The 27,650-nt window shown below is 38.5% G+C and overlaps 2 protein-coding genes across 6 annotated transcripts in view; one reads left to right on the forward strand and one right to left on the reverse strand.

Annotated features, from left to right (window-relative positions):
- Nucleotides 1-1,049: 1,049 nt before the first annotated feature.
- Nucleotides 1,050-4,865, reverse strand: arsa (arylsulfatase A). The gene is made up of 8 exons (XM_008311955.3): nucleotides 4,503-4,865; nucleotides 3,823-4,063; nucleotides 3,493-3,711; nucleotides 3,115-3,284; nucleotides 2,742-2,866; nucleotides 2,362-2,489; nucleotides 2,174-2,276; nucleotides 1,050-1,650 (listed from the first exon to the last, which is right to left on the reverse strand). Exons 1-8 carry the CDS (start codon nucleotides 4,724-4,726, stop codon nucleotides 1,355-1,357), a joined length of 1,506 nt encoding a protein of 501 aa, XP_008310177.1. The 5' UTR covers nucleotides 4,727-4,865; the 3' UTR covers nucleotides 1,050-1,354.
- An 868-nt stretch (nucleotides 4,866-5,733) lies between these two features.
- Nucleotides 5,734-27,650, forward strand: part of LOC103380134 (SH3 and multiple ankyrin repeat domains protein 3-like) — a 36,618-nt gene continuing 14,701 nt past the window's right edge. Inside the window, exons 1-4 of one of the 5 annotated variants that reach the window (XM_025056240.1) lie at nucleotides 5,734-5,972; nucleotides 9,521-9,563; nucleotides 9,650-9,832; nucleotides 10,852-10,933. The gene's annotated coding sequence lies outside the window, so the exon portion shown is untranslated. Of the gene's footprint in view, nucleotides 5,973-9,209; nucleotides 9,564-9,649; nucleotides 9,833-10,851; nucleotides 10,934-18,255; nucleotides 18,397-27,650 lie in introns of those variants that run through there. The other 4 variants (XM_025056242.1, XM_025056241.1, XM_025056243.1 and 1 more) reach the window with 4 other exon arrangements.

The raw sequence follows: 27,650 nt of genomic DNA on the forward strand, positions 1-27,650 counted from the left end.
CTGCGTCCTTCTGATACTGGCGTTTGCTTCAGAGCATCACCAGGGCGGACAGCCCATGATCGATGTCCACTGGCTTCTGTTTTTTGATTTCGCATCTTACTGTTTAGTCCGGCCTCTGAAGACAGATCTAGTCCAATATAGCTGCCTGAGATTTACATCCACAGATAGACGAAAAAGTTTAATTTTTGCGATTTGACGTCTCACCGTATACATAGAGCAAACCAGTATGCCACAGAACAAACATATCCTATCTTGTATCTTTAAAGACATGGACTTGTAAAAACTGAGGGGGGAAAAAAAATTAAAAAAGACAAAAAAACTCTGCTTTGTCATGGATCTGGTCTTATGAATAAAATATATGCTTGATGTCCACAGGTCTTTCTACGTGTCTTTATTGTCTTTGTTAATTAAGAAGGTATCGTTCTGTCATTCTGATATACGACGTTAAAACTAATTTCACAGTTGGTGAGCAGAGAGAGTGAATAAGTAGTGAGTCGTAACGTGGCGCCATACGTGGACGACAGCTCTTTACATTCACCGTAGATTGGATTGGTAGATCCATAGATTGGATTGTGCTACATTTGCTTCATTTTGTTTGTGTTGTCTTTTTGGGATCCTTTTGCTCTTCATTATGGCTCACAGGCATAAGTCAGACTGACCTGATGTTTTTATGTCCTTGATTATGATGTTACCACTGTGTTAGTATGTGAGTTCCAACTTATGGCAGAATTCAAGTTATATCACGCTGTAGGAACAGGATTCCATGGGGTAAGTCGTCTCTTTCATTGTCTACGATGTACTTTTTATTATGGTCCCATGGTCCAGGGACTGGTGCCGGTCCATCGGTCATTTGGTGCCGGGCCGCAGTGGAAAAATGTACTTAAGTTTTACTAATTTACATCATTCCAAAAGAATTCAGTCATATCCCCATATCTGGCAATGTTACAAAACAAACTAAACAATAGTAACAGCTGATACTGTGCGACTGGTCCTTGGTACAAAAAAGGTTGGACCATTGCTGTTCATCAATTTACCATATATTACTCAGATGTGTTTGTTCCATGGGAAAATCAGTTTTATTAGAAGTTCTAATTACATACAGTGTTGATGCTCTTTTCTTCCAAAGGATACACTTCACCCACCGCCAGCATCAGCAGCGACACCTACGCTTTATTATTAAAGCAGTTGAAAGAAGCATTGTGGGAAATTATTTTAAAAATTACAAACAACAGATGAACATTATTCTTCAAAAACACGTGCATGAACTGTTTTGGTACAGGACATACACAATCAGTAAAATCATTAGAAAATGTGATGAAGTGGAACGGACCCAGCCCTCGTCCCCAAGTTCAAATTAACACTGGCAGCATTTGGGCTTTTGTTGACACTCAGGATTACAGCACGGTGCCAGACTGGGATCTGTGCCTTTGTCTACCTGGCTCTCGCCAAACACCATAGTAGCTTCCAGCTGCGCCTTGACTTTTTGAATCTTCTCCAACACAGCTTTAAGGTCTGGTCTTCCAATAAGAGGTAAGGGGTAGTTTTCAGAGGGGTCAGTTTCCAAGTCAAAGAGCAGGGGAGGGTCATGGGCCTTTAAAACTGCAAACACTGGGCAGTCTTTGTCTGGTGTAGTACCACTATGGGTGGCACCTGTGGCAGAGACATATGTCAAAACAAACTTAGTTCAGTCTGTATTATAAGCGGAATAGCAGTATAATATTAGCATATTTTCCCGGAATATAAGTCGCAATTTTTTCCCCATCCTTTGGCTGGCTATTATAAGCATATTTTCCCAGAATATAAGACGCAATTTTTTCCCCATCCTTTGGCTGGGTTTGTGACTTATACTCAGGTGTGACCTCTATATTAACATATACAGTATAATTTCACATGATGGTTATTTTCACACTGACAGCCACTAGAGGGCACTCTAGGCTTGTGTAGCAGTACCTGCTACTCCTCTACCACTGAAAATTTACGTTTGTTATTTTCACACTGACAGCCACTAGAGGGCACTAGTGTGACATACTCCAGAGCTACTTACAAATGAACAAATTTTTATCCTAATCTTTAAATCCTTTATAGCTACAAATCAAATCAAACCGTTTTTTATCCTAATCTTTAAATCCTTTATCTTGACTGAAACACACTTTCAATATAAACTTGGGTTTACCTCTTGTATAGAAGTGAGCCTTGTACTTCCCCATTCTGAGAGCGAATAGTCCGTACATTTCATTAGGATCTGTTGGGTAGAACATCATTGTGTTCCTTTCACTCTGAAAAAAAAAGGATAAAGTCAAACACATTTTCTTTTACCACTCTTTACATTTGGTGTGAATGACATATGTATGATGCATGTACCTTTCCCCTGTTTACAAGGAGGCTGGTCATATCTACCCCATCAAGGGTCACCTGGGGCAACTTGGCTCCTGCCAGATTTGCAAAGGTGGGGAGGATATCAAGTGTACTGGCCATCTCGTGAGTCACACCTAAATAAATAATGTACAGAAACATGCAATGACAGGCTTTGATATTGGGCTCTGTACATACAACAGCAATGTACCAAAGTATTTTTTTAAAAATTGATGATTTAGCTTCTTTTGAATGCAATGTAAATATATATCAGAGCTAATGTTATGTATGGTCACTCCAGAGGGGTATGTCAGATTAACCAATGGTTCCCAGAGGACCTCCAACTGGGATGGTTGGAGAACCAGTGGGTAAAACTTGTGTTTGCTGACCTGGCCTGATGGTTCCGGGCCAGTAGGCAATGGCTGGCTCTCTCATGCCTCCTTCATATGTGGTGCCTTTCCCACATTTTAGAAGGCCAGCACTACCACCACGGGACATACGCATAAGTTCAGGTCTGTGGGGACAAAAACAACGCAGTAGCTGATAAAGCTAATGAAGCTAATAAATAACTGCACTTTCACCAGAACACCATTAATCTAATCTCTAAGAGGACAAAAATAAATCATGCAACTTGACCTTTGAGTAGTCAATAAACATGCTATTGTACCGAATCGACCGTATGCAGGTAATGGGAGATTTTAGTGTGCACAATTATATATATGGATATACGTATATGATAGCAAAAACAGGGAGAAAACTAACCCATTGTCTGAAGTAAAGAAAACCAATGTGTTGTTGATCACTCCTGTTTTCTCAAGAGTTTTCATCAAGTTTCCAATGGTGTTGTCAAACTCCAACAGAGCGTCTCCATACGGACCCCTCAAAGACTTTCCAGCTGCATCCACACCTGCGTACTGGGGGTAATGAGTGTGCTTGAGGAGAAAGCAGAATAATGTCAAAAATTAGTATTTCACAGCAGCGTTCATCCATCTATAACTAAAATGTGTTAAGGCATAAAAACTCACTGAGTTTTTAACATTTTTAAAATCAGTTGAAATTAACTCCAAAACCACACCGATAAATTGTTGCGCTCTCTTTGGTGATGCTATGCTTTGTGTAAATGTTGTTCTTATGGCTTACATGGGAGGGATAGTAGAGGAAGAAAGGCTGTTTTTTCTGGGCTGACGTCGAAATAAAATCAGTCGCAAAGTCACTGTATGCCTTCTCCAACTCCAGGAAGTTAGCCGGTTGCTGCTTGATGATCTCATTGTGCATCAACGGGACGAGAACAGTGCCGGCATCGCACAATCCGAAACACTTTACGTCTGGAGGGAAACATGTCAGGTTCCAACAGGGACCCTAGGAAAACAGTGGTAAAAATTGGAGATCCTCAATAACGAAATCAATGATGGAATATACAATGGGCACATTTTTATTACCAATTACATTTTACAACTCAATCCCACCAACCATGTCATGAGAGTAGGGTATCCCAAGGTAGTGGTCAAAGCCTTGCTTGGTTGGAAGAAATTTCCCCTTGGCCCCAAATCCCAGGTGCCACTTTCCAATTGCAGCAGTGGCGTAGCCCATAGGCTTCAGGACTTCAGCGATGGTGGTCTCATTAAGAGGGAGACCACCAATGGAGCCTGGGTACAGCACTCCTGGATAGATGCCAGAGCGAGTCTGATAACGCCCAGTTAACAAGGAAGCCCTTGAAAAGTCAGTCAAGGAGAGAATCGATAAGTTCTAGTCTGTATTTCAAGAATGAAAACTGAATACGCACTGACACGACTGCTCAAACGTTTAAAATGGCAACATTTTGGACACAGCTGACACCAGAGTGTGGTGTGGCATCAAGAATGTTTTCTTTATGCGTTGCATTCAAGCATAGACTGTAGAATTAAATTATTTCTTCCTCAAATAAGTTTGTTCAAATTTCCTGAGTCTTTTTGTTGGTAAATATTAAATTTAACAATTTTCAGCTTACAAGGGTCATATACTACATATGCAACCGTTTATTATCACATATATTATATATATAATATTAATAAAGTTCATCTCGGGTGGATACAATCGGAGCTAAACGCCACATAGCTTTTTTTTTTTTTTTTTTTTTTTAAAGCTTTGAATAACCGTTAATACTGCCTTACCTGGATGGGCTGCAGACCGGACTAGTGCTGTAGAAGTCGGTGAAACGTAGACCTCCCGCAGCCAAACGGTCCAGATTCGGGGTCAGGGAAACCGGGTGACCAAAACATCCCAAATCGCCGAAGCCTAAATCATCAGCAAACAGCAGGACGAAGTTCGGTAACGCCGCGCACAAAGAGTGGAGACAGGCGGTGAAAAACAACAAACCGAGGCAGACGTGCTTCATTCTGCTGCTGCCTGTTACATTTAAACCAAGGAAGACGAGTACATTTCAAGTAAGTGGACTACAGGCGCTGCTCCCATAGAGGAACTTCATCCGCATATCACGTGACCGCTCATTGCCGTCGCGAAGGTCTGACATCACTGGTCACTAGGTGACGTAGTGACAGCGTCGTGCTTAAAAGGGTGTGTGTGGAGCCAGTAAAGAGAAGTCACGGTGCAGTGATATGGTCTCTCTGGTTCCTGTTAATCCGTGGTGTAACGTCATAGATAATACAGAATAGTCTGTGTATATATATACACTATATGTATATATGTATACATATATATTTCTGAGTAAAAAGCATTTAGTTTTTATGCATTATGTTATTATTGATGCTTTTGTACGTTATGTCACAGTTTGTTGCTTTAGTAATGACATTATTATTATTTGTTCAGGCAGGACGCCACTGAAAGTGAGAAACACATGTCAGCCACTGCTGTTAATACTAGTGACGCACAATTGAATGCATTATTTTGGACAATATTGTGATTGCAATTACAATAGAATAAATAAATATCGCAATTTACAAATTAGACACAAGACATCTTCTGCCAGACGTGGTTATGACTTTTGTCAATTTTGAAATCTTAAAAACATTGACTTTCAGTAAGTAGAAAGTGCAGGGATTTTTTTTACATTTCTAGAAGGACAACTAGTTACTAGCAGCCAAAGTGCTGTTGGGACTAGGTAGGGCTGAATTTAATCATATAAGGAAAGTTAACAAAATATTGATAGTAAAAAAAAAAAACAATAATCAAACAAAGTAAAAGTAAACGGTAGATAACAATAATTAAACAAAGTAAAAGTAAACGGTAGATAAGTAAATGTATTTTCTTCACTGTTGGTGGATGTGAGTATCTGTGTGTTGCCTGTGACCTCACCCGCACTGTCAACGTTGATGATCAGAACCACTTGCCGGGATCCCAGCTCATCAAGACACCTGCTTATAACCACCTGCTCGTCGATGAGACAACGCCAGACCGCCCACCGTTGTGTCCCTGATTCTGTTTTTTTCGGGAGTGAACGGGTTTGCTTCTGGGCCAGCAGCTCCGTTACTGTCACCCTCTGTCTTCACTGTCGCTCGTCAGCAGTGGGAAGCTTGTCTGCGCCCCTGCTTCAGCTCCACTGTCTCCTCCTGGGTCCTCTTTAGGACATTTGTCTTCTGAACCATAACATCTTCTTCGATAAAGTGGAGGCCAAACTTACAATGGTAAGGTTCCATCGTCCTGCTTGACCACAAGTCTGTTGTCGTTGAATTAAACTTGACTGTAGCCATTTTCACTTGAACCTCACTGCTGCGTTGGTTATACAGCTCGAGGATAGAGGTGTGGGACAACAAGTTTAATAACGGGTGATTAACCGTTCAGCACGATTAACTTCATACTCTTGCTTTGTAAAAGTAGAGGTATAAAAATGTTTTTTAGCTGACACTCATGGTGTGTGCCTTCAAATATCAGATGTGTTGTGCCAACACACGTTTAAAAGGTTCCACTGTATGTTCAGAATCAGAAGATTAGGTAATTAATGTTAATTGTCATAGTCTGCAGTAGATTGTAGCTCAGTAGGGTACTAGATATTTCATTTTTTTTGTATTTAAATGCAAAGCTGATTTATGTCAAATTACAGTGAAACCTGGGTTTAAAGATCTAAATGTTTATACATACTGTAGATACATATAAAAAACAAAGGTTTAACCGTTTCGCCCTTGTACCAACTATGCGTACTCGGATTAGATGTTTCTATCCCCGATAATCGATACTCATTACTTGCTTCAGTACCAGTAGTGGAATAATAAGAATAAAACATCACAAGATATACTTATTTACAAAGAAATAAGTCATTAATGTGTTTTTTAAACAACAAAGAAAAGACCACTGTGATTGCTTGAAGTGCACAGTTCTTTGTGCACCAGATTAGCATAAATAAATAAATCTTACAAGCTGCATTGAACCAGCTACCCAATCACCTTCTGAAGCCTTTCACTCTATCAACTCAACAAACAAAGAGGGTGTTGCCGAAAAAGATTTGTTCTATACCTCGTGACAGTCATTACTGGGACAAAGACAGCCTAACTTATGATTATGGCCTTGTAGGTTTTAACACTAATGAGTCATCAGGGCGTTTGCTAAACGAGCCATCCAACAGTGTGAGGACTCCTGCTGTGGACAAATGATAGTCTCCATGTTGCCTTAGGCACACAGTGACATTGAGGTGCTGATAAAATCTTACCTTACATTGTTTGTTTAGCAGAGTTACATACATTTAGTCTGTCGGTTTAAAGCGAGAAGGGTGCTGTGCCACTTTATGTCCATATGGCTGTCTCACACTCAAAATAACTGTAACAAACCCTAATATAATACAAAAACAGTAGCAGATTGATTACTTTTGCAGGGTAAAAGCAGTAGAAATAGTAAGTCAAATAGAAACACTTATTCAGGTATAGTGGTCCTTGGTTTATGATGGCTTCGACCTGCGGTGTTTAGTGTTACCTCACCATCTCCCATAAATTGATAAAGAAGGTCTTGTTCCATCATTCCGACGTCCGTAGTTTTCTCTGGAACTACTTGGTGAACAGAGCTGACAAATGTGGTGCTATATGCAGAAGTCGACTTTGTTTATATTTGCTGGTTGTATGCTATACATTGGATTGTGCTACATTTGCTTTTTTTCATTTCTGTTGTTTATTTAGGAAGGAGCTCTGTGTGTTCTGATGATTTAATGTCCGTGGTCAGTGGTTCTCAAACTTTTTATACTCTGTACCACCTGATAAACCATTGAGCTCTCTGAGTACCACCATCATCGACCTATCTTTGTGCAGCTTCTTATAGAAACGGTGATGCATGGCAATAGTCAGTGTTGACAATGTCTGTTTGAATGTTTTGAAGATGCATTACAAGTAATATGGTGTTCCACTAGGTGGTGTCATTGGATCACAGGTCAGATACATTTGCTGTTCACTTAAGCCTGTGTAAGATTAACGTTAGAGAATTAACCCTTTTGGTTATAGAAAAAAAAAGTCTTTATTGTCATTATGTTCGGTAAAAAAATAACAAAAGTTGTATCACAGTTACATACTGTACATACACACATTACTCTGCTGTAACGGTCACTTAAATAAGCAACCAAATAAAAGTCCTGCACTAACGCCTACGCACATTGCAAGTAGGCAGGATGTTTCTAGTCTTGCCCTGGTAAGTGCATTAGTCACAAATGTCACTTAAATCATTCTAAACCGTCTTTAAATGACAGCGAAGAAGAGAATGTAATTGGGAGTGATTGGTCACAAGTACTATATCTCTGAGTAAGAACTGCTTTGTGTCAAAGAAGACGTGTTCAAGCTAACTACAGGTTGTAAAGAGTGGAGTAAAAAAACCAACAAGTTGATGTTGTTGATGTGTCACAGTATGACAAATACAGATTTGTCACACGTTGTTTTTAGTGGTGGTAATCAGCACAGATGACTGCAACCTCAGTGCTATATTATGTTGACCAAACACGTCATTTTGCGTTTAGCTCTTAACCTTGACCAAAGTATTTAATCTGTATCCAAAGCAAAATGACAACAGTGACGTCTAAATAAAACAATAAGATAGATAGAAGACAAAGGTGTTGAAATGATCAATAATATGCTATGTAGAAGATGTACCAAATGTCTTTTGACTAAAAAATATAAATAAACCAAATAAATGGCAGGCAAAAAACAAATGCTCTGTAAATAGGCTATGATAAGTTCAGCGTCACAAAAAAGCCATTAGCTTTTGAGCATGATTAAATAAACACACTACAAAGATGGCTGTCTTCAGGCTGTTTCCTGTGTGCCATGTTTAACAACCCTTATAATTAGGAATGCACTCTAATTATGTGAATATTAGTTATATTAAAAAAAACCATAAATATATAAACAGGGCATCAGTAGCACAACACAGGCGAGTACAGGGAGAAGTATTATGCAATGAAACAGAAAAGGCCTCTGGAGTAACACAAGCTGAAGATCTCATAAAAGTTTGATTAGCTGTCAGAGTAATATACAGTACAGTGTTGTCAAAAAGCTGTGCTCATACAACAACACTCGTAGTTACCCAAGTACTTAGTCGACATCAAGGATAACATCTTTACACAAGACACTGAAAAGGTGTTTTTATATCAGAATTGATATTGTTTTTTCCATTTAAATTTGATTTGAACGTCAAACACACAACAATAGTGGGTTATATAATGCACCGCTAACACTCATTCAACCATGCAAACGACTCCAGCTGTGTGTAACAGCATGAACCTGCATTGATTATGATGAAGTGATTTTTCATAAACATGACTCAGACCTCTTTCTCCATAGTTCCTCCCTACAGTCTTAGAAATGCAGTATTTGTACCCAAACTGGAGTTTGCAGTACTGCTGTCAAGACAAATATGACCTTTAAAAAAAAAAAAAAAAACCAACCAAAAACCTTCTCTTAGAAATTTGCGTTGTCATCAATTGTTATTGTTGCACACTTTGCACGACCAGCCAATTATACTGCTGTGCACATAAGGAAGCAATATAAAAATATAGAAGGCTCCTGGTATTGTGTGATTTTATTTCTTATTGTTGTTTTGTAGTTCATATAGTTTTCTTTTTTTTTTTTCTAGTGGGAGTGAGTGGCTTGGTGGTTAAAGAATGTGCCGAAATGCAGCGATCACATTTCGTTGTGTGCAGAAATACAAAAACAATAGATTCTTGCAAAAGCATTCATGATTTTTTTTTTTTTGCCACTTCAAGATTTGCTGCTGTGAAGTGACAGATTGACAGACAGAGTGAAATGGTAGGAGATTCATTTTATTTATGACCCCCCGCCCCCCATACACACACACTTTAAAGAACCATTGATGTGTGGATTCTTTATCAAAGGTCCATTTCGTGGTCGGTCCTGGGACTCAACTGCCACGAGGGAGGGATTGCTGTATAAACACACTTACGAGTCTGTGGTCCAGAACCCTGCCGCACGCCCGCAGAGGTCCGTCTGTCCTCGTGCAAACAGCATCTCCAGGAGCCCAAAGATTCAGCCGTGGGGACCAAAACCACATGTGTTGGGTAAGTGTAACTGTTTTTCACACACTTTTCTTTTTATTGTAAAAAAACAGGAGACTATATGCTCTCCTCACTTCGCTACACTCAAATGAAGTTACTACTTCCTGTATGTGGCACGAAGGATTAAGGCACAAAGGTCTAAAACACTGGTTGTTAAAGTTTATAATGCTCTTTGATTGACGGTGAAGTATAATTATAATTTAATACTACATTACTACTACTATAATACTACCATGTTAATGCATTGTGTTTTTTGTTTGTCATTGCCTAATATGCCCTTAAGGGCATCTTTAAAAGTGATCAGCTGCCTGTCTCCTTTCTTGTGTGTGACCCTCATCAGATACATGTCCTTGTCAAACAAAAATTTTACAGACTATGCATTTTTTTTAAATTTAGTTTTCAGTTGAGACAAATAATGACTAGATTCACATCAGGCCCTTACAAAGCAACATCTTCAATTATTAATGCAGTTTTGAATTACCTCTGCAGGGAGAGTTTATACACACAGGTATTCAGTGATCCGTTTCACCCTACCTGCCCCATTTCCTTTACTTGCCTTCCTTTCCACCAGACCACTCATCTGACTCAAACTGTGTTTGATAGAAAGCCTTTTGAACCTACCGTGGAGTGAAACACATATAGACAAACTCATTGATGCCTAATGCCTGGCCAGTTGCAGACAGGTTTTCATCAGTCCTCTTCTTAAAGACTAGGTATTTATCTTCCCCGCCTCCCCTGACTCCTCTGCTCTGCTCTAGTCTGCTCTCAGTCGAGCCAGCTCATCTCCCTTTGAATAGCCAGGTACTGTTTCAAGACACAGGATCCTCTTACCACGAAAAACAAAGAACGGCCGCTACAGACTCCTTACACACAAACACAGAGGGCACACATACGTATGCAAGGGACGGCATGGACGGTTTTTAGCTGGACTGTCAAAGAAGTCACAAGCTGCTCTGTGCATTATATGCCTACATAGACTCTAATGTTGATCTTTTTTTTAATTTTTAATTTTTTTATTACAGAATCATTCTGCACCTGTTGCTGCTTAAACACAACCTTCCTACTCAATGTTCTCCTCCAGCTTTGGGACTTCCACTTCTTCAGGTAGGACATAAAAGATTGAACAGTTATGGTTTTTTTTCCTTCTATAAAAGCATTCTTACTGCCGTGCATCTCTTAATAATACCACTACTACTACTATTACCTTGACCACGACTACTAATACTGTGTATTCTGGACATTTCTTTTTTTTTCAACCTTTGGCTGGGTTTGTGGGATATACTCAGGTATGACCTATATATTAAAATATATAATTTCACATGTTTGTTATTTTCACACTGACAGCTGCTAGAGGGCACTCTAGGTTTGTGTACCAGCATCTGCTAAGTTGCACTTTTTTTTATTCTTTGGCTTTGGCTTATACTCTGGAGTGACGTAAAGTTTGAAAAATACAGTACTCAAAATAATAACAAAACCAGCGTAAGCTTGACTAATTCAACCACTTGTCTGCTGCTTATACTGTAATAATACTCTTAAATGCAGGATTAATTTTCCTTAAAATCTTTGCTGCCCATAGATACAATTTTCTTTACATGTAGCACAAACTTAAAATGTCTCCCCTCAGTTCTTCTTACCTGATAGCCTCGTGCTGTCGCTCTTTCTTCTTTCATCACTGCTGCCCTCGGGCCTTCACTTCAACCCTGCTTACACCTCCTTCTGATTCAATTAGCCAAAGTGCAGCGAAGTGCACTGAGATGTCATTAGTATGACTGACAGGGTTTACACATACAAAAAAAAAGATCATGGCTCTACATTATTTTTAGATCAATGACCAGTAAAGGATAAAGAATATTAAGATGCAATATACGCAGGAAGGTACTCGTTTATTTACTCTACATTTTCTATCAATTCTTTTTTATCTGGATACCATTATAGAGGGTCCTCGACTTATGTCAGTTCCATGCAACGTAACTCGATTTTTGCCACAAGTTGGAACACACATACTGCACGAGAGTACCTACGTCATACCAGGATAATGAAGTGGTAACATCGTAATCTAGAACATAAAAACATCAGAAGAGTCTAAACTTGCATACAATTAAATATTACATATAGCAGAATGTGTAGAACAACGGAACATGTTGGCTGTAAAACTAATGCTCTTACATGGAGTTAGTCACAGCGAACATCAATGAAGTATGCAGAATGCCGGTACCAGCAACTCGTACAGTGGTTTGTATGGATAAATAAATAAATAAATAAATACTACCAGGCACTCAATAGTATTTCAATTTGGAGGGGGTGAACGTCTGTCCCCTAGGGGGAGCATGGCTTTAACCCATCACCTTAGTGATCAGGCGGCACTTTCTAAACCACCAGGCCACCACTTCCCTGCTGTATTGGTATCAGTTTGTACCGAAATCGAAAAATAAGTGTTGGGACAATATCGGCATATTGGATATCAGCAAAAAATATTTCAGATTTGTTTGGATTTTCTATTTACCCTGCTGTTTGCTTTTTCTGTTCTTATGACGCAGGAAAAAGTCATCTGTAAGTTTACCTCAGGAGATCTGTATGTAGCTGTAGTGGTCTTGGATTAGTGCCAACACATATTTTACTGTGTAAATCCAATTAATACGGTAATTTTATTTGACTTAGTGCTGTGTTATTAAGAGGAATATAATTAAATTATCCATGACAGGATGTGTTCTGCTTGTTCATTATATCTGACTAGAGACTTGTTAAGTGTTTTCTGCCTGCATCAGCCACAGTCCAGCGTTGCATGACACCAATGTAGTAGGTGACAGGGCTGCAATACTCAAATGCACAATTAGGTGAGACGGGAGAGAGGTTTTTTTATCCAACAGAGGTTCAGTATAGAGGTTGTCAGTTCAAAGAATAAGGCAGCAGTGCAAAATTTGGTGGTTAAAGGCAGAGATCAAAAGAGAGGTTGGAGCTCTGATACATAAAGATCAGAGACATCAACTGAAACTTGTTTTGGTGTTATTGAAAAACCGCAAAAAAAAAAGAAGAATAAAATCAAAAATGCACTCTCTCTCTCTGCGTTCCTCTTGCAGTGACCATCCACCTTATTGACCCCTGTTTGTGATTTGACATGGTGGCCTTTGTATTGGCCAGTCTTATGCTTGACATTGTTTTTGTGATATGATTTAAAGAGAATGAATTGGTACACTCTCCATTTGAAAGCTTATTAAAGAGCTCGATAACAGCCTCTCGTACAGACACAAAGACACAGATACAGACACACAATCCAAGTCATTAGAACATTTCTTAGTTGTCTCAAACGTTTCACTGACAGTTTTTGAAACCTTCCCCACAGTTTCAGAGAGTCACAAAGTAGAAATCAAAGAAGTACTTAAAAAGTAGCCAGGTTAACTGTGCCAAAACTAGACAGTCAACCTACTAACATTGTGTTGTACAAAGTATTCCAGAGTATATATTTTCTACTTTTTTAAAAAGAAATTGAGCTGCAATTTTATTGTGTAGAGATGCAGAATGGCACCTTGAAGATAGAAATTTGATGAGAAGTTTTCATGAGTCATAACTGTTGGATGGAGAAGATTGACAGTCGTGAAAATCCAATTAAAAACCCACAGAATATGAACAGGTGTCATACAAAAAACGCAGCTGCCAACGCAGACTGTGAAAAGTAAATGCCATTACTGAGGACTGCGGGGGTTTGTATACGGTTGTTACCCTTTCAGTATTAACAATGTCAACAATGCGCAGCCAATACAAATGAAAGCAGACAGTAATTATATGAATTTGATGATTGTAGTTCCTTTATGAGACACTCAATTTCTCATCGAATTACAGCGTTTTGTTTTGATATTAACACAGATAACAACCTTGGAGATGTGCACTGAGCACTTGTCTTCGAAGTCGAGCTCTCTGCATGCATTAGAACAGGGTGCCCAATAAGTAGCTCGTAGAGGGAGTGCTGGTAGATCATGAAAAAATAAATATAAATGAAATTCTGTAGTGTGTAGTAGTGACCATATATTGTAAGGATTTAATCATTTGTCTCAAAGAGCTTCATGCATTTAATCAGTACCCCAGCATATATTATTTATATAAAATATGTCCACTTTATATGAGTGAATAAATATGTCCAGAATAAATAAACTTCAACCTGGTCATTTGAATAGTAGCTCCTGTGCAAGAAAAAAAGTGTGGACCTCCCTGATTTAGAATATTTCATCTATGGTGCAATACTTCCCCTCTTCTTTTGAGTTTTTAGCTTGTAGCACACTAAGTGCCGGTCCGTGGCCAGTCCAGTCCGCGGCCCAGAGGTTGGAGACCACTGCTGTAAATCACTGGTTATCCACATTACTATTCTATTTGAAATATGCCTTCCTTCTTCTCGTGTTTAAAACTCCCCGAAATTGACAGGTCAAAAAGTCTAAATGCTGTAATGCTGGCGCATAATCACTGGGGTATTGATCTGTTAAAGAACATCTGCATCTTTATACTGTGGAATATGTGTCATATCCATGATGAGAAACATGATCCTGCACAGAGGAAGCCATGGGCCTGTCTCTGAATCCAGGGCCGAACGGTGGGCTGTAAAGTGATCATCTGCTGGCTGGTCTGAACGGGCAGAGCAGGAATCCATCTTCACATAGAAAACAGACCCTCCACCCACAGTTGAAACAACAGGAATCCGAAGTTTACCCCAGAGGACACTCGTAGTATTGTACAATGATCACAGGCTGGTGGTGGGCTGCTCTAGGTGCCAGAGGGATGGACCGGATAAACACAAACGCCAAGTCCAGGTCACTTGGGAATGTGTGGGAGAAGCTTCTGCCCCACAGGCTTTTAACTGCATCTCTGAAGGTGGAGAGAAGACGTTGTAGAGCAGTGTTTTTCAACCTTGGGGTTGCAACCCCATGTTGGGGAGCCTGAAATTCAAAGGGGAAAGCCTAAAAGGTCTAGTAATTAGACTAATAAAAAATTACTATAAAAACATTTAATGGAAAATCAAATGTCTGACAACAGTATTTTCTGGACTATAAGTCCCCTCTAGGCCTGTGTACCAGTGTGAAAGAAACAAACTTGAAATTATATTTCAATATATAAGTTGCACCTGATTTTAAGTGTGTAACCCAGCCAAAGGATGAAAAAAAGGGCAACTTATAGTATACTTATATATATATAAAAAGTCTCTGGGGTCACCAGAAATGTGTGATGTCAAAATGGGGTCACCGGCCAAAAAAAGTTGGGAACCACTGCTCTAGAGGCAGATGATGTGTAAACTCAAACAAGATACAGGTAAACACATTGGGAAGAGGTGGAAAGGACAGGTATCACTGGAAGACAGAAACAGGGAGGCAGGTAGAGGAGCTGAGATGTGAGTAAGGGAACAGAGACAGTGATACAGAAGGGAGAGACTCACATGCTGGCAGAACAGATGTAGCTGTTCTAAGGGAACAGAGACACTGATACAGAAGGGCGAGACTCACATGCTGGCAGAACAGATGTCAAATACGTCAGTGACTGCACAGTGCATATCTGAATATGTATTTGTCCTTTGTATGTCCTGCGCAGTGTTTGTGCCTCAGTGACAGTGCTGGACAATAAGGTCAAACTTTACTTTGCTGTTAAATACTTTACCAAGTCTTTATCAATTAAAATTAGGGCTATTTGATTCATTTTTGACTTACAAGTATAAGTCGCAAACCCAGCCAAAGGATGAAAAAAAGTGTGACTTATAGTCTGAAAAACAAAACCATTAATCAAGTCAACACATTTCACAAGAATAATTTGAATGAGGTTATTTTTTCACTCTTTACATCTGTGTAAACAGGTTTGAATATGTACAGGGCAGGTAAAACGTCTTCTTGCTCAAGTGCTCATTGTGCATTAACAATTCTATAACAATTTTGGATTTTACCTTTAAAAAATAGCTGCTTTGTGTCCATTGTTCTCTTCCAATTGTGTACATAACTTCCAGAGCAATGGGCTGTTCACGGCCTTTGTTTAAATGTCAGACTAAAGTCACAAGATCTCTATGGTTACCTGACTTAGGCTCAAGAATGTTTGAGAGATAGATATGGAGTTAGATATGAGTGAGTCACTACAGTAACTTCAGTGATAGTGCTACTTACTAGAACTTAGAAATAGTTAAGGTGATTGAGAGTTAGATTGCACAGGAACAGAATTCTGACGAAATTTGAGGACCCCTGTGTATGTTTCTTGCTGATGCTGTTTTTTAAAGGTATAACTGCTTTTAGGTTGTTTTTTTAAGCAAAGTAAAATCCATTGGGTTATAAAATAACTTAACAGTTTGTACCAAAGTCTGGTGTTTTAATCTTAGTCCAAAAAAATCACAACTGTAATAATTGTTCTCCAGCTTGTCTTATGGCTGGTTGGGACTCTATCTCTTTGTCTTTTGTCTTTTGTCTTTCTAATCTGCCTCATAGTGATACGCTGCAGTTGGTTGAAGCTGATGTGAGTGAGCTCTAATGTGCTGTAAACCATGAGCTCTCATGCTTATTAAAGATCTGAAATGACTTGGTGAGGGCCATGTCACCTTTAGTTATAGTCAGCTTCCTTGGGTCTGCTAAGCCAATGCTTTATTTATACATTAGCTATAGATGTGTTTGCGTATTTTTCAGTTGCACTTTTTTTTATCCTTTGGCTGGGTTTGCGACTTATACTCAGATGTGACTTATATACTGAAATATATATTTTAACATGTTTGTTATTTTCATAAAAGTCAATATACACCCTGAGCAGGTCACCATAATTTTATATTAGAGAAGAGTATAGAGACAAACACCCATTCATGTTGTTGTTTGCACTGATGATGGATCAGATTTCAAATAAGCTTAAGTTTGTAATCAGCATGTTTTGGACTGAGGGAGGAAACCAAGAAACAGGGAGTTCTTAGTTGCGCACCTGTTCTTGTTTCTTCAAAAACCGCATTCCCACCTGTGAATTATTTTTACGTACTTAGCATATTTGTGACATCACATAGAACAAAAAGTATTTGACTGGAAAAAAGATTTTAAAAGTAGACAAGCTGTACATTATATTGAAAAGTTATTGAATTAGTTCCTCATTTTTTTAAGAATTATGTCAGGTTATTTGGATTCAATTTCCTGGTGCAGCCTTTCAACCAATTCATCATTATAAAGATAAAAATATTTTGCCCTGAGAACGTCAACCAGGTTTTCCCCCTTTTTGTGCTTTCTGTTGCTAGGGACTGGGACATTTTCTATTGTAGATTAGAGAGTACCAGTTTAAAATAGACCCAACAAGTGGCAGAAATCTGTGTATTTTTATTTCTTGTGACAAAATCATTCAAGCAAATTTCCAGAATTAGCTAGGTTTAATTTACACAAAACATTGCACAGGCTCTTTGACTTTTGTCGGAGTTGCGTTTTTACGGTGCGACGTGAATTAACTTAACTGAATTAAGTTGGAACCCACATACTGTACATAAGCACTGATGACACAGTGGTAACATTATAATCTAGGACATAAAAACATCAGAAGAGTAGGACTTACGCCTGGGAGCCATAAGGAAGGGCAAAAAGTTCCCACTCAAACAACACAAACAAAAGACAGCAAGTGTAAACAAAGCCAACTTCTGCATATAGCAGTGTGAGGATTTATCTGTCCGCTGTGCTGGCCAACTAAATCCTGTGCGTACTAGATTGCGGCTCTGATCACCGTACATCAGAATGATGGAACAAAACTTTTTTTAATAAATTCTTGGGTGATGGCCACGTAACCCCGAAACACAGTATACTATACACACCATATAAATCAAAGAACGGTGCCATACTAGGTGCAACTACAGGCCAGAGAATAGAAATACTCTAACTAAAATAAACTGAACTGATCTGCAAATTATAAATTGTTGACCTTCACTAATATCTGACAATGTTCCACAGTTAATGCTGGTGTTTACAGCGAGTCCTTAATGGCAGGCTTGAAGCTGGAGTCCAGTTAAATCTGTGCTAGCAGGTGTTCCAGGTTGTAGAGGTGGTTGTTTGTTTTTTGCCTTTCGTTTGATTGCTTTCCTGTGTTCTGCGTGGCTGATCGCTAAGCTGCACAGCAATACCAACTCTCTGTCGTTCTCTCTGCCTCACACACATACACAAACCACACAGACACACACATCCGTGGTGAAACAAAGTTGATTTTTTTCTTTTTTCTTTTTATCCAACCAGCTGTTCAAACCCTCTAGAGATATACATGAATATCTCAGTGCCTTTGAGAGATGTTGGACTCGAAAGATTCTCTTTTATATGAATTTAAGAAATATATCATTAAATGTGAAAATGATTAATGACAGACAATAACAGTGTGTGTGGATAAACAGTGACATGTTCAGTGTAGAGTGGGTCAGTAAATGGTTTACAGAGCCCAAAGCCAGATTTGAAGGGGGGGGGGGCATTTTGTCTTGGTCTAACCTTCATATATGTGGTTGTTTATTCAACCAGGACAAAACACATTCCAGCTTGGCAGCAGAGGTGTGGGAACAGCTGATGATTGATTAACTGAGGAAGACACCAGAATGGGTTCATAGTCAGCAGGTGAACTTGCTTTGTAATTCTTTCCTTCTTAAACTGTACCTGCCGTTTCCGCTTTATCTATCTATGCCATTCTTTACCCTTTGACGTCGCATTATTTATCTTTTTATTTATCTCTGTGGTCCTTAGCGTCTTCTTCATTATCTGAAGCAAACTCTTTTTGTCAGGTGTAAGGTAGCATCTCTCTCTTCATCTGTTCATCCATCTCTTGTTTATCTGCAGATCTATGTGTGGAATGTCAACTTTGCAGATGATTCAGGGTATTGTGGTTGTACTGTTCACTGTGATCAGTGGTCCTTGTTATCATACTTGTGTTTTTATTCTTTATTGCATAAATGAGTGATTTGAATGGTCATGACCTTTTTATACAGACACTAATTAATAGGGATGTCTCAATCTGATACTCAACTTCAATACTAGTGCAAATTTCAGGATCAAACATTGGAGAAAATCAACCACAGCCAATCTGGAGAATAATTTTTAATGATGTATAGTTGCTGTAACCACGTGACCAGTAACAAAACAATAATAAATATTGCTGCAACAGAAAGATGGGGGTCCTCGGTTTACGAAGTCCTCATCCTACAGCATTCCGTGGTTATGGCGCCATCTCCCATAAATATATTAAGAAAGTTTTGTCCCATCATTCTGATGTACGGAAGTGCTCTTTACGCAGAAGACGCCTTTGTTTATAATCGCCAGTTGTATACCATGCATTGAATTGTGATTGAATTGAATTGAATTGAAATGTCCTCACATACGACGTTACCACCGTGTTAGAGTAAATCCAGGCATTCAGAAACGCAGGGAACACTGGACTGGGCAAACGAACAAAACAATGATCGAAAACCTATTTGATGCACATGCAATCAATACAGAGAAAAAGGAACGGTACCGATTTGTTGATCAATTACAGAGGCTCGAAAAAAAAAACACAAAAGAAGGGTTCAATGCCCACGAGCACAAGGAATGCACTGTGAGAGAATGTTAGAACGCTTGTCACAGAGGGACAAAGACCAACTGGCACAAAAGGTATGAGGGCAGCTAGGAGGGGACCTGGGAACTGGGATAAAAGCTGGAAACCACAAGTGGGTTGGAATTTTAGAGCTCAGTGTTCTATTAGGGTGGAACAGTGTTTTTAAATCTTAAAATATAGATCTGGTCGCTGAGGAGAAAAAAAAAGTATTTAAAAAGTCAGTGAAGTGATGTGATCTCTCTCTATCTTCTTCCTCTTAGTACATTTTGCGTTAGATTCATACTTTTAAAATACTTTTCTTTTTTTTTTAGAAATGGCCATATCTATAAGACAGTTTAATACTAATAATATATATATATATATTTTTAAAGTGGCAATTGTTTTTAAATATGTTGTTCTATTGTAGATTTCTTTGCTTAGGTGATGTGTTTTGTTTTAATGTGCTATCTTGGCTGCTATCTTTGGCCAGGGCTTTTTTGTTCAAGACATTTTCAAATTGAAATGGAACTGTCTGGTTAAATTAAGATAACACAAATGATTCAAACCCCCATGTTGAGTGGGTACTTAAAAACATTATATATCCAATGTATATCTGCTAATGTCTTGGCTGCCTAAGTTAACACTACGTTTTAAGTTTAAAATCAGGTGGCTTATTCTGCCACCTTCCCAGGCTCCGTACAAATAATCCACTCTTTTAATTTGAGTTTTCTTGGCCAGTATACCCTGAAGTGGCATAGACTCTATTGTAAGACAGTTATAGGCTATTTAAGCTCCATTGGGCCACACATAATGACTTGGTGTGCCCCATTTGGCCCACAAGCCTTGAGTTTGACACATGATGTACATGGTGCCTATCCTCCTTCACATTCGTCTTGTACCCAGTTAACTGAAACCCTGATGCTAGATACTTGTAGTTAGATTTGGAAATGATTGCAATCTCGGGTGTTTACAGCCTCACAGGCGTTTTGTTGGGAAGGTTCACAGCCAACCAACAAACTCCAGCTTCTTTGTGCACCTTATTCTTACACAGATCTGCAGAGAGTTGTAGAATCTATACAACAACTGAAGCAACTGGAACACATCACATGATGTTAGATGATTAATTTTGCTACTCCGTTGTCCCCAATATATTTGTTATATCAGAATGATTTTCTTCAGTCTAGCCAGTGTATTGTAGGACCACTAAAACAACTATTCCCAGTCACATTGGTGGCTGCAGCCAGGCAAATGAACCAATCTTACATGTTTTCTAGGCTGTGAGAGGAAACCAAAATATCTAACCTCCTCACACATTGGTAAACAAACTCAATAGAACCATTCCAGCTGACAGTCCAGCCAACTGGTGATCTTCTTGCTGTAAGACAAGACCACTACCACTGTGTGGCCCTGTTTCTTTTTCTGTAGTCATGGATTTTTTTTCCAGGGGCACGTTGAGTTTCTAGCTGATGAGATTTAGTTGAAAATTGCTGTGCACTTGCATCTATTAATCTGCTCTCCTCACCAGGTATCATTACGCAGGCTTTTCAGAATTGATTACATCTCCCACAGAGGAGTTTGGTAATGGGTTTGTGGCAAAGCAAAGTAGATAGGGATGCATTTTCTTAGTTTTGTCCAAGAGAAATAAAAAAAATAAATAAAAGGGTTCACCAAACAATTTAGGAATTATACATTAAATGTAAAAATAATCTGCTTAAGTAATGAGAATGTCCAAGAAAGATCTGTTGTTGAGTTGTGCTTTGAATCAAACACACATTCACCAAAGGCAAGAACCAAGCCTAACCTGCAATAACCGGAAAGGAAATATTGACTATTTAAACAAATGCCAAATAGCATTGTATTGGAAAGTCACTGACAAAAATGACTAGAATTTTTTTTTTAGTAATGGATTACCGTATTTTCAGGACTATAAGTCGCTCTGAAGTGTAAGTCGCACCAGCCAAAGGTAAAAAAAAACTGTGACTTATAGGAGTAGCAGCCTAGAGTCGCAAACCCAGTCAAAAGATAGAAAAAAGTGACTTATCGTCTGAAAAATAGGGTACTAAGAAAAATCTAGCAGCATTGAAGAAATTTAACTTTAAAATTGTCGAAATTTTTTTTACTTTTTCCTCTACCTCTAAAACAGAGCTCCTGTGTAATACTCTAGCTCTTAATCACCAAATCAACTAGTTATTATATAGTGTGTAAAAGAAAAACTAGTTGGTCTGTGTTACATCAGGTGTCTGATGAAAGCGATGGAAACAACTCTGACTGTCAAACGGCTTTTTCACACTGGTGTTTAATATGGTATTCGCTGCGCAGACACATTAGTTTTGCTCCCTGTTTGTGTACACACTGTAAAGTAACGTGCACTCGTTCCTTATTTAATGCACATTAACTAATCTACCTCGGGCACAGTGAATCCCGAATTAAAAGGCTTGGATTACTATGGGATGATGAGTTTAATTTTGGTATATTTAGAGTTTCAGTAATGGCTACAGTAGCTAATTCTTGATGAGATGAAAATAATACTGAAAGTTTACTTACATGTTTTTTTACATCACTGCATAAGGCTCTCAAACTGAACTTGACTTGCAAAATAACAGAAAAAGATTGCCTTCTGAGCATTTTTCTTTGAAAACTGACCAGTGAATAAAGTTAATTTTAAGTTAATTTCACTTCACACTTTATTACTAAAATCATAATCTATATTATATATACTGTATATATTTGTTATTTGAAAACGCAGTCTACGTAGCATTAGCAAAACATACACACTGTTCTTGTGTGCTTCTGTTTGAAAGAATCACAGACTTTTGTGTTTTGCTTGGATCATGGGGTTGCCTAGCAACACATTTACCAGACTGTGTTCTCTGTATCTCATTCACTACTTCACACTAATGCATTTAACTGCCAAGGCTAAAAGACCTGCATGGTTCTTGGTCCAACAAACAGAAAATGGAAAAATCGCCTCATGTGTCTTGTCTCGTTGGTTCATTAAAGGGGCTCAGGATACTGTATGTTTATACAGTGTGTGATGGTCTAGATCAGCCATTCCTGATCACAGAGCCGTGGTACACCAGTGTGCTATGAGTGATCATCCGGTGTACGGTGGAAAATTATCCAATTCCACGAAATTGTTATAAAAACCTATAATTTATTTACTGCAAATAGTTTGTTTTTCGTCAATTGCTAAGAGTATATCAGTGCTGTGTTGGACTAAACAGTCCCAGGTTTCATACTGAGTAAGTCAATTGTGAATACATTGCACCAGATAAAAAACTTCTAAGTTAAAAGTCCAGGAAGTAGAACTTTAACATTACTGTGCTTCAACCACAGGTATTCCTGCATTTTTTTTTTTTTTTGCAATTCTAATGGATGACAACTAGATAAGAAACAAGGTTTAACATTCAAACTTTAAATTGACTGAACTGACCCTGAAGAAGAATGTTTTCTAAACCAATGATTATTATATTTTGGGCCAAGAATCTGTACCATAGCGCAGTGTTTCCCCACATTTTTGAGCCACGGCACATATATCCCATGGTCCACCACCAAAAATCTCACAAAAAGCATACAGTAAAGAATGAAGTTTAAATGACCTCATAATTGACTGAAAATCCTGGCCTGTTTAGTTGAAGACAACACTGATATACTGGCAGGAATTGAAGAAAGACACTTACAATGATCTTCTTCAACAGCTCTGATTATTTATTTATTTATTTTTTCATAGCCATCTGCTGCCACTTAGCAGAAGACTATTTCATTGTTCTGCCTTTTATGCTTTGACGAGCAAAGAAACATTATTTGCAATAAATAAATAATAGCTTTCAGCCCAATTAAGTGAAATTGGATAGTTTTCTTTGGCACACTTAATGATCTCTTACGGCACACTAATGTGCCACAGTACAGTGGTTAGGAATCACTGCTCTAGTGCGAGGATGGTGAGCTAACAAAGGCTTATATCTCTGTTTCATATGGGATTGTGTGGATTGATTATATCAATAGTGGCTAATCCTCAGTCCATTTCACAGAGAACGGGACATGCCAAGATTAAGCCTCAGCGAATGTTCATTTTAATCCCTTTCTGTTTTCCAAACAGTTATAACTATCTGTTAAATGTGTAACTGAGTAATAAGAGGAACAACAACAAAAACAAACAGCAGATTTCACAGCAGTACACCTGCAATGTTGATGTGTATGATTGAGATGAGATGATGGAACCGGAGAAACACGTTTAATCCCCGATTAATTAAGAGGTCGATTCAAGCTGTTCATGATGTAAACCTTTTTTATGTTGATTGTGTAGAGGCATGTTTATTTGGCACTGATCATTGGCACTGAGGTGTTGGTGGTGTTCTCTGCTGTCAGACATCCAGCTCCTCTGTCTGTGTGTTTACTGTGCAGCTGCTGCTGTTGAGATGTTTCTATCTCCATTGAAAAAATGGGATGATATTTTTATTTATGACAATTCCTTCTGATATATGTTTTTGTGATGATAAAAACACCAGCTTTCAGTAATTAAGTTATACAATAGAACATTTTAATTAAAAATGAAAAACTCTGATTTATTAAGTATTAGCTCATTTTAAAATAATAACAGTAAGTCTTATTATTATTATTATTATTATTATTATTTTCAAATATTATTGTAAAGCCTATAATTATAGTGATTTTATAGTGAGAATTTCTTTAATTGTTTTAAGTTTATTTTTGCAACTAAACAAAGTTGTTATTATGGGTTGTTTATTAAATATTTAAAAAATATTAAATTGAACTAAGAAAATGTCAATTCCATGTTGGTTAAATATTAAAAAGGTAGAGATAAGAAATGAAAATAAATAAATAAATAAAAGCGTCATCTTGTTCATTAGAATGCCTCACTGGAGCTTAGTCAACCAGACATAACCATGATGAAATTGTGCATTTACACATATAATTGTACATATGTGTCCCTGTTTCCCAAAAAAATGGAGATGACAATGCAAGAACAAATAATATTTGCAGATTTGTATTTACGCTTTTTTCCCCCAGTAATCACAGTCTTTTATGACACATTTAAATTAATGATAAGCCCTGTATTTTTTTCTTTATGTTTAGACATGTCCAACTTGTACTTTGAAAAAAGGATAATATGCTGAACCAGCAGCATGGAAGTAAAAATGTTACAAACTCATTTCTGCTGAGTACAGTGTTCATACTTCTGGAACAGTGACATCTTTGACCTTGGTCCCAGACCCACCTTAAGAAATAAAATCAGTTGTGGTTATGTGTGTGTGTGCAGATGTAATGCAGAGCGTTGTATGACGCTGGTCCTAATTAGCTGTCAGGCTTCATGAAGGCGTCTCTGGGGAGTTCTGTTAATTATTAATAGGTAGGCTGCATCAAAGAGCGAAACCCACACCAAAGCTGCAATCCTAGAAATAGACATAACAGATTCTGTACATCTGAATTTTACACTGAGGATCAGAGTGCGAAAGAGAGGAGAGACAGTTAGAGGTTTAATTTTTTGTCATTGCAGAATGAAAAAAACAGGTGAAAGTAAGCAATTTACAGCACCACTGTTTATCCCAACTTCTTTTTTCATTTATATTTCCTTCTCTTTTTTATAGTCAAATCAGTTGAGACAGTCTCGGCAGTTAATGGGAAACGCTGAATCATATTTCAGCCTCATGTGTTGCCATGAAATTTTTTTTTGCCTCAAGTCTTCCAGATGAAGCCATGAGACTGTTTCTTTAACCAGTCAGATTTTAAATTGGCCGCACCGAAAAGGCCTTCTAGCTGGCCTGCAGTTACTGTATGTTGGCCATTTGAGCGATTTAATTGGATGGTCAAAGAACGCAGTCTCAAATCTAACGAGGAAAAATTAAGTTTTCTTCAGCCTAAAGCGAATTAAAACCTATGCCCAAGTCAGACAGGACAGACTGGACTATCAGCATTAGAAGGCATGGCGATAGAAACTGTCGTGAACTGCAACGCACAGATAATCTGTCCCACGGGAATTAAACTCATCTCAAGGAGAGACAGGAGGATAGATTTTCCATACAAATAATCAGAAGTTTTGGCGAGTAAAATGCATTCAGTCTCTTTATAATGTTTGACATTTTATTCTGTGTTCTGATGTACAGTATGGCACAGCTGTGGTTGAATTGTTCTTTGTTCTTTAGTAATGGCATTGGTAAGGATACAACGAGTTGTTATGCTACATTTCTGCATAATATCAATGGTTTCTGTAGACATGATGTTGATGAAGTTATTTAGATGTGGGTTTGTTCTGTTCACTGAGATGAATGTGTGTCAGCCGTGTGTTTATGTGTCAATGACCAGGGAGAGAGGCACATCTGTTACTGTCTGTTCTTATTAACTTGATCTGGAATGATGTGTGTGTGTGTGTGTGTGTGTTTTGTGTGTCCGTTTAGTACACTTCAAATTTAAAAAATTGTTAAACCTGCAAGATTTGCAAACAGTATCTTCCAGCCTGGCTCTTAATAAACAGTTTAAGATGTCAAACTATGTGTACAGATTTCCAACAGAATGGTTATATACAATATTTAAATCATAATATATTAATGCAGTACTGACACATATATATTGATATACCTTAATTAAAACCTTACACAGTGGAACCTCGGTTTTCAAACTTACTTCCTAAAGGCCGATCGTAAACAGAAAATTTCAAAAACTGAAACTATTTTCCTCATAGGAATCAATGTAACATGGATTAATCCGTTCCTGGACCCTGGATGACCGCTGATTCAAACTTTTCCAACAGTATTGTGTACAGGTTCATACATGAAACCAATGAAAGTAATGAGAGCTAACAACATGTGCATGGCCTTATATGGTTTTTACAGTGTAATAACAAGGTTAATCATATTCCTCCTACTTACTGGAATGTTAACAGAGCAGACCAATGAAAGACATGTATCCTTTTTTTTAAGTCTGCTTTCTCATGAGATCTGCTCTGTCCACGACCAAATTGGATGACACAGGTAGCCAGACAAATCCCTTTTAAACACCCAGCAGAATACCACAGTAGACAGCTAGAACCACATTATCCTTTTGTATTTGGTGCATCACACTCATACCAACGATTTACCTTCATTCACATTCACTGTGAGGAAGATGAAGGGCACAGCGACGAGATCAGAGCAGGGATTGAATGGCAATGTTATAGGTGACAGAGAAAGACAGAGTATTTAAGTGTGTGCAAAAATGCTGTTGTAGGTTCTCTCAGTGGCCATGACATTTGCTTTAGCAGGTGTAGAGGAGCGTGAAGCAGATTCTTGACTTGCTGTGTGATTTAGCCATAAGGAAATGTATAGCTGGATTGTCGAATCTATCTGTATTTGCACTCGGCTGCCTCCCCACACCAGCTGCTATTTTTCTTTCTTTCTCGCTGTTCCTCTTCTACGCTCTCTTTTGCTCGTTTCCTTGACCCACTGACAGTCTTGGCCACATGCTCCCTGACCCGCCATGCTTCACGCTTCCTCACCTATCTCATCCTGTTCCACTCTAATGTCCCTGCACCTTTGTGTTCTATGTTGTGAAGAAGAGAACAGAGGGCTGATCAGCGTACAATATAGTTGGAGGGGATTTAAAAACAAATACATTATACTTTACTGGATCCATGCACACGCTGCTACAGTATGGCCATGAATTATTCACTTTGTTTTCACTGTGCTGGAGTGCAAGGGGAGTGAGAGGGAGTGAAGTGAAAAGAAATCTGAATCGAAGAGTCAAGAAGCAGAGGCTGTTAGCTGGTGCATAGAAGCTGGTCTTATAATTCAAGTCCATTCTCTTAATGTTCCCAGCACAGGGTGGTCAGACACAGGATCTGAATTGCAGTGTTAACCAGATACACATTCAAAGGTGTTGGTATGATCTGTTGCAAGTACAGCTATTGGAATCATTACATAATCCTCAATATAAGATAGCTATGCCGTTCCTGCTCAGTGTTCTCAGCATTGGATCTCAGCTCTTTGCAGTTGCAGTTGTGGTGGCTGCATTGTGCTGTGATCTTTAGCTCTCATTACCAGTCGAAAATGAGATCGGATATCTGGGTGCCTTGTTCAGGAGTGAGGGGAGAATAGAGAGGCAGATTTGTGCAACGTCGGCAGCGACGTGAACTCTGTATCGCTCTGTGGTAAAGAAGGAACGTAGACAGCTAATGTCTACGTTCATACCCTAATCTATTGTCAAGAACTGTAGGTTGTAAATCACAGTTTTATTCATCCTGGCTGGTGCGACTTATAGTCTGGAAAATACGGTACGTCAGTTTTGCGTAGAGACAGTATTACATTTC

Source organism: Cynoglossus semilaevis, chromosome 6 (genome assembly GCF_000523025.1).
Source record: "Cynoglossus semilaevis isolate Cse_v1.0 chromosome 6, Cse_v1.0, whole genome shotgun sequence".
In the NCBI taxonomy this organism is placed as follows: domain Eukaryota; kingdom Metazoa; phylum Chordata; class Actinopteri; order Pleuronectiformes; family Cynoglossidae; genus Cynoglossus; species Cynoglossus semilaevis.

Coding starts and splice junctions, on each gene's coding strand:
- arsa (XM_008311955.3), bottom strand. CDS start 4,726: ATGAAGCACGTCTGCCTCGGTTTGTTGTTTTTCACCGCCTGTCTCCAC. Junction 2,490..2,741: donor GCCCGGAACCATCAGGCCAG/GTCAGCAAACAC, acceptor TTATTTATTTAG/GTGTGACTCACGAGATGGCC. Junction 2,277..2,361: donor TCCTTGTAAACAGGGGAAAG/GTACATGCATCA, acceptor TTTTTTTTTCAG/AGTGAAAGGAACACAATGAT.